At 35.7% G+C, this 12,358-nt stretch overlaps 1 protein-coding gene across 4 annotated transcripts in view; it reads left to right on the top strand.

The window, feature by feature from the left end:
- The window catches only part of STAG1 (STAG1 cohesin complex component), a 413,034-nt gene that overhangs the window by 209,175 nt on the left and 191,501 nt on the right, over positions 1-12,358 (top strand). For all 4 annotated transcript variants that reach the window (XM_055382952.2, XM_055382953.2, XM_055382954.2 and 1 more), the window contains one exon: positions 2,955-3,031. In XM_055382952.2, coding sequence (XP_055238927.2) covers positions 2,955-3,031 — 77 coding nt within the window. The remainder of the gene's footprint in view (positions 1-2,954; positions 3,032-12,358) is intronic.

Here is a 12,358-nt window from a genome sequence, read left to right as displayed (position 1 = left end):
AGGCGGAGGTTGCAGTGAGCTGAGATCGCGCCATTGCACTCCATCTTGGACAACAGAGCGAGACACAATCTCATAAAAAAAGAAATAAAAAAGAAAGAAAAAGTTAGATGACAATAAAAATGATCCTGTCATATGCTTGGATTATCTCTAGTGCATAATTAGATTACATTTTATTTATTAAGGCGCTATAATCCACTCTGTAAAAGAAAAGCTTTAAAATGATTTATACATGGAGCAATTACTTAGAAAGCATCTACTATTTGGAAGGATCTTTTGCTAAGTGTGTTAGACAATGTTAGTGTATTTCAATCACACTTAGACTTCAGTAATTTGAGGTAAGCAAGAATGGTGTGTCATAAAAGCTATAAACTTTTTTTTGAGTCTTGCTCTGTCATCCAGGCTGGAGTACAGTGGTGCAATCTCAACTTACTGCAACCTCAGCCTCCCAGGTTCCAGAGATTCTTGTGCCTCAGCCTCCTGAGTAGCTGAGATTACAGGCATGTGCCACCCACACCCGGCTGTTTTTTTGTATTTTTAGTAGAGATGATGTCTCGCCGTGTTGCCCAGGCTGGTCTCAAATCTTGATCTTAAGCAGTCTGCCCACCTCAACCTCCCAAAGTGCTGGTATTATAGGTGTAAGCCACCACACATGGCCAAAAGCTATTATTAATATAAACTTAAAAGAGCCTTTTGTTATATTTGGATAAATTGTTTTGCTGCTGAGTAAAGTTCTGTCTACTTTCAGTCTTCTATGTGCTTGTGTACCTAGTTGGAGGGATGTATAGAAGGCTTGGAGTTTATGCCCTGGCTGACATCATAGAATAGAGGAGGAGAATTGAAAATGACTGAGGAGGGACAGGGTTGAGACATTTCTCTAAACTGTGTGGTTCATATATATGAGGATAAGAAAGTTTGCTGGGTCCTTCTTGACTTTTCTGACAGTTTACCTCATCATTGTCTTAACTTACCCCTGTGTTAGGTACTAGGCATTTTGAACAGGGTGTTTAGTGCTGTTGGACCTGATATGTCTACTCTGGAGGTGGATGCTATAGGTCTAGGTGATGGGAAAACCTCTGGAATTACTTTCCCTGGTTTTGGGATAAAAGAGGTAGCTCGTCTCTTCAAACAGTATTTGAATCTGTGCATAAGTAGGAATCTGACTTCCTGTAGAACTCAACTTAGGAACTGGAGCTTTTAGCTTGCTTCCAAAATGGGCACGATAATGTATCAAAAAAAAAAAAATGAATGCCCAAAGTAGGAGAGTCTAATACTGAGTATCTTTTATGTTACGGGTGCAATGCCAAATACTTTACATTTGTTATCTCATTTAATTCTCTTATCATCCTTATTTATTTGTTTGAGTGCTTCCCATGTGCTAAGTAACGTTCCAGGCAGTAGCAGTTAGAACACTGAAGAAAAGCTCTCTGCTCTGCAGTGATATTATCACCACTTAAAAGATTAGAAATCCTAGTTTCATAGAGACTAAGTGATTTTTCTAGTGTCCCATATCCGGTAACTGGTGGAGCTGAGAAACCCTACTATGTCTTACTCTAAAGACGTTGAGCCACTCTAGGATGACTTATTTCCTGAGGCTTCTAATGTATGTTGTAATCACTGCAACTACAATTACAGTCTGTTTTTATTGTTGTCTATATAGATATTTATACAAGAGCGTGTTTTCCAGCCTTATATTCCATCTTTTGTGCCCTGTGATAGCAGATAACAAAAACACAGTATTTCTGGCAAACTTGTGTTAAGGATTCTTATTCTTGCCTTCTACTGAGTGCATATTGATAAGGACTATACAAATGCCTGATAGTGTTTAAGAGCAGTGTCTTTCAGTTTAGTTTTTTACATTTTATTTTTTATTTGAAATGTATTTATTCATAATTTTGTTTGGGTAATATATTCATGTAGTTCAAATTTTTAAAGTGCAAAAAGTATGAATATAGCCTCCCTTATTTTTCTAAACCTCAACTGCCCATTTCTCTGTCCTGGAGGCAACCAGTTTTACTAGAGTATCCTTCTAGAAATATTTTAATGTATGTTCAATCAAATATATTTCAATATCCATTCTTTTTTTGTGTTTGAATATATCCTATAGATCTTTCCATATCAGTCATAGATAGCTTATTTTTTGATGGCTCCATCTGTAGTTTTGATAGATTCCATTGACTTTGAGAGTCAATAAAGAGTAGTGGTTAATCATAGTAGCCAGTCTGCCTGCATGTAAACCATGGGTCTGATACCGGGAAACTTTTTTTGCAAGTTGCTAAACCTCTAGATGCCTCTTGTCTCAGAAATAATAGTACATTCTTCATAAGACTGTTGTAAAGATTAAATGTATAAGCATCAAGTGCCTGGGAGATAGTAAGCACCCAAATGTTAGCTGCCACCACCATCGTCATTAATATCACCTTTTTATTTATTTCATCTGATCTTTATGAGCATATAGGCTTTCTTTCCTTTTTTTTTTTTTTATTACAAACAGTGCTTCGGGGATAACCTTTTACATTCATTACTTTGCACATGTGTTAGTCAGTGGATGTTTTGCTACAGGTACAATCTGTGGATCAAAGAGTATGTAAATTTGTAGTTTTGGCAGACATTGACCAAACTGCATACCATAGAGATTGTACCAAATTATATACTTTTGTCAGCAATTTAACATAATTTACACTATCTAGAACTTTATGGTAGATTTCTGATGTTATGTCTAATTATGGAATTATTTATAGTTAAAAACGGCAATTTCAAAATTCTTCCTTTTCCTTCTTAGGAGTACTGTCCTGTCAGAAGGACCTGAGCAAACAACATTTTATGTTTTAATATAAAATATATGTTGGAAGGTTATTCTTTTGGGATTCTCACAGATAACTTGTTAATGCTTGAGAGAGTGGAAGTTGATCTGAAAGATTAATTGAAAGATTAATGTAAAATCTGTTGTTCCACAGGTACTGTGAGAATAGAGATGTTTCGAAATATGCAGAATGCAGAAATCATCAGAAAAATGACTGAAGAATTTGATGAGGTATAGCATTCCAATATTTATACAAATTGCTTACTTATACTTTCACATGATGAATATGTTGATTATCTCAGGTTTCGTTTTGATTTGATGTTTAGTGTAACTGAAAATCTATTTTTTAATTATATATGATAATCTGTGGTACTAATTCCAAAATTAATGATCTTTGGAGATTTGATTATGTTGTGTGGAGTATTGAATAATTACTGGCAGGATAAGAAAATTAGTGATATGAGGTAAAAGTAGATTCTTGATATTTATTTTGAAGACCATCTCAAATTCCCAAATTTTTAAATGCATCTCCAACAGTTTTCTGTTTGTGGAATGCTAGTTGCATTAAATGCTTTAAGGGGAAAACGGTTTGGAGGTCAGTGAATTCTAAGCAGGACCACATATACCTGTCTCAGAGATTATAAAATCACATTATGTTATTTAAGATTCCAAGACATCCTAATTAAGAAAAGCCCTGCTTACCTTCATTTAACCCAGAATTTCCCAAAATTATTTTACATGGAAATTCTCCCAAACCCCTGGTGTGTGTGTGTGTGTGTGTGTGTGTGTGTGTGTGTGTGTATGTTAAGCTTCTATTTGGGACACTCTACTTGAAAGTATTCTTATTTTCATTTAGAATACATGTTTTCTTTGCTTGGCTTCACAAATTAATCACCTTTCTCATTTTCACAGAAATATTCTCTTGAGCAGTTTTACAGTGATTGTAAATGCTGAAACATTTCCACAGTTTTATTTCTGTATTGTATTTATGGTGAAATGAATTTATATTATGTATTAGGCTACCATTAATTCCAGTTTTAACAATCTGCCTTTTGATTTAAATAACATTTCTATTTTTGGTATGTGTTTCTTTTTCTTGACTTTCAGCACTAAAATATTGGTTGTTTTCTAGGTCTGCTCTTTGACAGGGAGTGGGCACGGGGTTTTATTATTATTAATTTTAACTTGGAAAATGTCATACAAACACATATGTTAAGACAAACAGTGTGTGACCCGGGTATTGGGATTTTTGAAAGTTCATCAGGTGATTCTAATGTATACCAAAGCTTGGGAACTACTAGTTTAAAGAAAATTAACAGAAAGCCAAGAATTAACTTAATAAAACTCTTCACGTATGAAAATGGAATGAGATAAAAACAGAAATAAAGACACTATGAAAATGCACATATAACAAGAAAGCATTACTTTTGTTTTAGGATTATTAAATAACTAGAAGTTCAGAAAATCAGGAAAATAAATATATAGTGTTTTTTTTTTTTTTTTTTGGAGACACAGTTTCACTCTGTCGCCCAGACTGGAGCGCAGTGGCATTGTCTCAGCTTACTTTAACCTCTACCTCCCCGGTTCAAGCAGTTCTCATGCCTCAGCCTCCCAAGTAGCTGGGATTACAGGGATGTGCCACCACACCCAGCTAATTTTTGTATTATTAGTAGAGACAGGGTTTCTCCATGTTGTCCAGGCTGATCTGGAACTCCTGACCTCAGGTGATCCAACCACCTCAGCCTTCCAAAGTGCTGGAATTACAGACATGAGCCACCATGCCCGGCCAAATATATACTTAAAATACTCCTGTAAATATTGTTAACTATTATGGTATGTTGAAGGAATAGTAAACTATTAAGAAAAGTAAGAATGAGTTACATTGCAAGTGAAATTACTGAAAAGGCATTTCATATACCTAAATATATTTTCTCGCAATATTTGAGATGATCAACTTCATCAAAGAAGACTTTTTTAAAATCACGAAGTTTTTTTTTTTGTTTGATAGTAAAGTAACAGTTTGATTATGATATGAAGGTATTTAAAGTGAAAATACTTACTAGATATTTGAGGCTATCCATTTTATCTTCTGTCACTTGAGGAAGATATTATTCCTTTTGTTACTGTGTATATACCCGAGAGACTTGGTTTAAATGCATGTATATTGTGAAATATAACTTATTTTAAGAAGTTTATTACATTTTTTTCTTCAAAAGACTATATACGTCATTTGGTTTTCTGGGAGTTGAGGAGGTTAGCTTTATTAAATTGTATTTTATAATATTCTAAAAGATCTGATGACAAGAACCATTGGATCCCAAGAGTCTAGAACAATGTCTAATTCTCAAGGAATAATCATTTAAATTTTATTAAAATTAATATATTGTATTACAGCAAAGTCAGGTAAAGGTGAGATGAGTTAGTTTGAAGCTGTTAAGATTTTCAGTAAAGTGATCTAAAAGTAAGTTGTTGCCTGGGAAGTACACTTTGGTTCCTATTCTTCGTTACAAACAGATTATTACAATGTTGGTTAATAATCTTTTTAAAATACCTATAAACCTGCACATAGCCAGCAGTGCTTTGTGATTGTAATGTCAACCTAATTTAAAAATAAATTATTTCCCAGAGCAATCTATGGGCTGTTCAGTCAATACATACACTTTGCTCTTGATAGAGCTAGCTGTAGAAAGCTAAAGCAAATTGATATTTCTTCCCCACATTTTTGGAATTGCACCTTCATATGTAAAGTCTTTGGTACGTTTCCAAGGTCAGATTGCGTAGTTTTCATATGTTTTAAGTATGACTTTTATGTAGGGAAATTTTTATAACAAAACACATTTAATATATTCATTTAGTGCCTTTAATTCTTGCTTGTTCTTTTGCATTACATTGATAAATTGAGTGATTTTTGTGTATTGTGCTCTTCTCCCGTGATAACTTAACCTTGCAGATTTTTTCTCTTTTCCTGTCTAATCGTATGTACTTCTCTGAATTTATCCATTTCAGCATTTATTTAATCAAAGGATTAACATCATTAATAAGTATAAAAATGGTTAAATAGTATACAAACTGAGAAAAGGAAATATTACAGATATGATAGGGGAAAGCTCAAATTATCTCCAGTCCCAAGTTAAAGTCTCTAAATTGTTTCAATTGTATATCCCATCACTAAAACATTTTTTTTTTTTTTTTTGAGACGGAGTCTGGCTCTGTCGCCCAGGCTAGAGTGCAATGATGCAATCTCGGCTCACTGCAAGCTCGGCCTCCTGGGTTCACGCCATTCTCCTGCCTCTGCCTCAGCCTCCCGAGTAGCTGGGACTACAGGCGCCTGCCACTACGCCGGGCTAATTTTTTGTATTTTTAGTAGAGACGGGGTTTCGTCGTGTCAGCCAGGATGATCTTGATCTCCTGACCTCGTGATCCACCCGCCTCGGCCTCCCAAAGTGCTGGGATTACAGGCGTGAGCCACCGCTCCCAGCCACTAAAACATTTTTTAAACTATAATCCTAATAGTGAAAACCTGTGATAAGCCTCCTCTCTCTTCACCATGCTCCTTTTCAGAGGGCCATAGTTTTTAACATACGAGAGGAGTGCTTAAGAAGTAACTATGTGGTGGTCAGGCATGGTGGCTCACGCCTGTAATCCCAGCACTTTGGGAGGCCAAGGTGGGTGGGTCACCCGAGGTCAGGAGTTCACGAACAGCCAGGCCAACATGCTGAAACCCTGTCTCTACTAAAAATACAAAAATTTGCCAGGAGTGGTGGCACATGCCTGTAATTTCAATTACTGGAGTGGCTGACGCAGGAGAATCGCTTGAATCTGGGAGGTGGAGGTTGCAGTGAGCTGAGATCCCACCACTGCATTCCAGCCTGGGCAACAGAGTGAGATGCTCTCTCTCAAAAAAAAAAAAAAAAGTAACTATGTGGTGATTATTTGAGACCTTCTTAGTTCTGAACTACATCTGTTTTCTAAATGTCTTATAAATAGTAAATACATGAAAAGATTTCTTCCTTCCACCCTTGGTAATCTAGACTGAGTGTATACCCTTGTTTGTTTATTGTATTAAAGTATACTTTGCAGCATATGCATATTTATTAATAGAATTAAATGTATATAGTATTGCGCTATCATTATTTGTGTAAAAGTAATTTTAATGGACAGATAAAGAAGACAAACAATATTTCATACTATTCTGATCAAAATACTGTGATCACACAGTGGTTTTCAAATATGACAGGCTAATAACTCAAGACTCAGTATTTATTTAGACATGGTTCTCATGTTGGTAATGGGTCTATATCTTTATTTTTAATAGTCTTCTTAATAATTTAAAGTTTTCAGGGTCATTTTCTTATATCATTAGATTTTCATGGCTTTACTTTTATAGTGGACTAAGATGAATGCGTGCAAGGAGTGACAGTGCCACCACATTTCTTATTTCCTTATGATCACATGCTCAGGTTTTTGTTGTTTCGGTTTCGGTTTTCTTGAAAAATCTGTGCTTGGTGCCTTTCCATTTTGCCAGGAGTTAAAAATAGATACTGTTGGCCAGGCACAGTGGCTCGTACCTATAATCCCAGCACTTTGAGAGTCTGAAGTGGGTGGATCATTTGAGGTCAGGAGTTTGAGACCAGCCTGGCCAACATGGTGAAACCCCATCTCTACTAAAAATAAAAAAATTAGCGTGGTGGTACGTGCCTGTAATTCCAGCTAATGGGGAGGCTGAGGCAGGAGAATCACTTGAACCCAGGAGGCAGAGGTTGCAGTGAACCAAGATCACGCCACCACACTCCAGCCTGGGCAATGGAGTGAGACTTCACCTCAAAAAAAAAACAAAAACAAAAAAAAGACACTATTAGGCTTAAAGTCATTGAATTGGTCATATGTAACTTAAAATAACTTAAGAAACCAGTGAGGAATGCCATTTCTACTGTCAGCTCCTTTGAGTATTGAACTCTTTGCTACTCTGTTAAATTTGTTTTGTGACACAAAGCAGTCTGAAATATGGACCAAGTGAGGGCATACCAGGCTTATTCTGTATATTAAATATTAGCGACAATTAATTTCTTTCTTTTTGTAGATAAAAATAAATAGAAATAGAAGTTCTAATATTTTCTTACAATACACCACTCCATTTGTGTTGCATACTTCACTGTGGAAACTGCTCCAAGATGAGAAAGGTAAACAGAAAATGTTAAAGAAAATAGAATTAGAAATGACAAGTGCCAAAAGACAAATGAATAATTAAAAAATTGGGATGACTCCAGAAATTGTAATGAATTTGTAATATGCAAAAATGTAACAAAGAAAATATACAATGACTGAACCCTGCAGTTCGATCTATTGGGGACAAGAGCAAATGTTGAATAGTAATAATAATAGCTAATAATTATGCTTAATGGATGCAAGCACTGTTAAGTGCTTTACATATACTTAATTCTCACAATATTTTTGTGAGGTAGGTAGTTTATAATATTGTTATCCCTATATGACAGATGAGAAAATTGGGGCACAAAAGGGTTAAGAAACTTGCCTGAGGTCACACAACTGGTAAATGGCAAGCCAGGAGTTGAACCCAAACAATCTAGCTCCTACAGCCGTACTTTTTTTTTTTTTTTTGGAGAGTGAGTCTTGCTCTGTCACCCTGGCTGGAGTGCACTGGTGTGATCTTGGCTCACGGCAACTTCTGCCTCCCGAGTTGAAGCGATTCTCGTGCCTTAGCCTCCTGAGTAGCTGGGACTACAGGTGCACACCACCACGCCTGGCTTATTTTTGTATTTTTAGTAGAGACAAGGTTTCACCATATTGGACAGGCTGGTCTCGAACTCCTGGCCTCAGGTGAGCCACTGTGCCTGGCCCTAAGTCCATACTCTTAACTACTATCCTATTCTTTGTTTTATATAGTCAGAAGTTTATGATACTGAAATGTCTGGGAAAAGATTACTCAGTAACAGTTACGCTTTTTCAGTTTGGACAACCCTGGTCATATAATTCATTTCTGGCTATTTTTATTATCAATTTCTTACTGCTGATCCAGTAAGTTATAGAATTATACTAGTATTTTTTTAATGAGCCCGTTATATTCTCTTAATCTGTGATAATCTTTTTAGATTGAGTCAGACCTCTCCATTACATTATCTGAGACATCACTCATTATGAGAGATGCTTAAATGAGATACTCATGAAGCCAAAGTATATTCCAACAATAACATTTATGTCAGTGGTTACTAGATGAAATACCATCTGGATTAGTCATGATAAAGTATTTATTGAGGATATACTTACATGCTGGTAATTTGAAAATTTTTATCTTTCTGTTTTAAAACTTGTACAAAATTGGATTTTACGGTGATTCACATAAATCACATTTATATTTGTTAATTATTATTAAGATGTATTAGATTTTTCAGCTAAAGCCAGATAGTAGGAATTTGGTTTTTTATTTATTAGAGGTATCACTTTTTGCTTTTATGGATACATAGTAGTTTACATTTTTATGGGGTACATGTGAATATTTTTACATGCATAGAATGCGTAACGATCAAGTCAGGGTATTTGGGGTATCTCTTACCTTGAGTATTTATCATTTCTGTGTGTTGGTACCATTTCAAGTCCTCTCCTAGCTTTTGTTTTGTTTGTTTGCTTGTTTGTTTTGAGACAGAGTCTCACTCTGTTGCCTAGGCTGGAGTGCAGTGGCACGATCTCAGCTCACTGCAACCTCCACCTCCCAAGTTCAAGTGATTCTCTTGCTTCAGCCACCCAAGTAGCTGGGATTACAGGCTTGTGCCACCGTGCCTAGCTAATTTTTGTATTTTTAGTAGAGACAAAGTTTCGCCATGTTGGCCAGGCTGGTCTTGAACTCCTGTCCTCAAGTGATCACCTGCCTTGGCCTTCCTGTGTGCTGGGATCACAGGCATGAGCCACTGCACCCAGCTCTCTCCTAGCTGTTTTGAAATATATAATATATTGATGTTAACTGTAGTCACCCAAGCCTGCTATCGAACATTAGAACTTATTTCTTCTATCTAACTGTAAGTTTATAACTATTTACCCAACCTCTCTGTTTCCTCCTCACACGCTTTTCTTCCTCTGGCATCTATCATTCTATTCCCTATCACCATGAGATCAGATTTTTTAGCTCACAGATAAGAGTGAGAAAATGTATTTGTTTTTCTGTTCCTGAGTTATTTCACTTAATATAAGGATCTCCAGTTCTATTCATGCTGTTGCAAATGACTAATTTTTTTATAACCAAATAGTATGCTGTTATATGTATATGCTGCATTTTCTTTATCCATTCATCTATTGATGGACACTTAGATTGATTCCATATCTTTGCAATTGTGAATAGTGCTGTGATAAACATGCAAGTGTGGGTATCCCTTTGGTATACTGATTTCTTTTCCTTTCGATAAATACGTAGTAGTGGGATTGCTGGATCATATGGTAGTTCTATTTTTAGTTTTTTGAAAAATCTCCGCACTGTTTTCCATGGTGGTTGTACTAATTTACATTCCCACCAGCAGTGTATAGAAGTTCTCTTTTCTCCAGATCCTCACCAGTATCTGTTGTTTTTCTTCTCTTTAATAATAGCCATTCCAACTGGGGTGAATGATATCTCATTGCCCATTTAATTTGTATTTTCTGGATGATTATGGATGTTGAGCACTTTTTCATATACCTGTTGGCCATTTAAGTTTTCTTTTGAGAATTGACTATTCATGTGCTTTGCTCACTTTTTAATGCAGTTATGTTTTTCTTTTAATTGTTGAGTTGTTTATTTTCAGTATTAGTCTTTTGTTGGATGAATAGTTTGCAAATATTTTCTCTCATTCAAGAGGTTGTCTCTTCACTCTGTTGTTTTCTTTGCTTTCTGTGCTTTTTTATTTTTAGTTTAATGTACCTTGTTTGCCTTTTTTGTTTGTTTTTGTTGTCTGTGCTTTTGATGTCTTGGCTATAAATTGTTTGCCTAGACCAGTGTCCTGAATTGTTTTTCCTGTGTTTTCTTCTACTAGTTTTATAGGTTCAGGTCTTACATTTAAATCTTTAATTTATCTTGAGTTGATTTTTATATAACGTGAGAGATAGGGGTTCAGATTCGTTCTTCTGCATATGGATATCCAGTTTTTCCAGTATCATTTAGTGAAGGAAGGTGTCCATTCCGCAGTGTATATTCTTGACACCTTTGTCAAACATCAGTTGGCTGTAAATATGTGGATTTATTTCTGGGTTATCTATTCTGTTCGATTGGTATGTGTGATTATTTTTATACCAATACTTTGTTCTTTTGGCGAATATAGCCTTGTAATATAATTTGAAGTCAGGCTGTAATGCCTTCAGCTTTGTTTTCGTTTTGTTTTGTTCATTTGTTTGTTTGTTTTGCTTAACTTTGCTTTGGCTATTCCAGTTCTCTTTTGGTTCCATGCACACTTTAGGATTGTTTTTTCTGTTGCTGTGAGAACTGACATTGATATTTTGATAGGGATTACATTGAATCTGTATATTGCTTTTGACAGTATTGTCATTGATATGGTTCGGATGTTTGTCCCCTTTAAATCTCATGTTGAAATGTAATCCCCAGTGTCGGAAGTGGGGCCTGGTGGGAAGTGTTTGGGTCATGGGGACAGATAACTCGTGAGTGGGTTGGTATCCTCCTTGCAGTAAAGAGTGAATTCTCGCTTTGAATTCACAAGATATCTGGTTATTTTTTAAAGTATGGCACCCCTGCCCCCTTGCTCCTTCTCTCACCATGTGATTCACTGGCTCACCTTCACCTTCTGCTGTGATTATAAGCATCCTTGAGGACCTCACCATAAGACGAGCAGACTCCAGTACTATGCTTCATATACAGCTTCCAGAACCTGAGCCAGTAAACCTCTTTTCTTTATAAATTACCCAGTCTTGGGTATTTCTTTATAGTAATGCAAAAAATAAAAATAAAAATAAGAAAGGCGACACAGTCATTTTACCAACCTTTTTTTAAAAAAAAAATTCAGTGGTTACCAACATTTTACCAATATTCTTGGGATTCATGAGCATGAGATGTCTTTCCATTCGTTTGTGTCCTCTTCAGTTTCTTTCATCAGTCTTTTGTAGTTTTCCTTATAGAGATCCTTCACTTTAGTTAGCTTTATTTCTAGATCTTTTATTTTTTGTAGCTGTTGTAAATGGGATTGCCATCTTGATTTTTTTACAGCTGTTTTATTAATGGTATATAGAAACCAATTTTTATATGTTGAAAAAATTTAAAGCACTTTACTGAATTTGCTATCAGCTCTAAGAATTTTTTGGTAGAGGCTTTGGGTTTTTCTAAATAAAAGATCATGTCATCTGCTGAGAGGGACCGTTTGACTTCCTCTTTTCCAATTTGGATGCGTTTTGTTTTTTCTCTTACCTGATTTGTCTGTCTAGGACTTCCAGTACCATGTTGAATAAGACTTGTAAAAGTGGGCGTGTTTGTTTTGTTTCAGTTCTTGAAGGAAAAGGTTTGAACTTTTCCCCATTCAGTATGATGTTACCTGTGAGTTTGTCATATATGAACTTTGTTATTTTGAGGTA

Source organism: Gorilla gorilla, chromosome 2, assembly GCF_029281585.2.
Source record: "Gorilla gorilla gorilla isolate KB3781 chromosome 2, NHGRI_mGorGor1-v2.1_pri, whole genome shotgun sequence".
NCBI classification, from domain to species: Eukaryota; Metazoa; Chordata; class Mammalia; order Primates; family Hominidae; genus Gorilla; species Gorilla gorilla.
The sequence above is the reverse complement of the archived record's forward strand: the minus strand, read 5'-3'. Positions and strand labels throughout refer to the sequence as shown.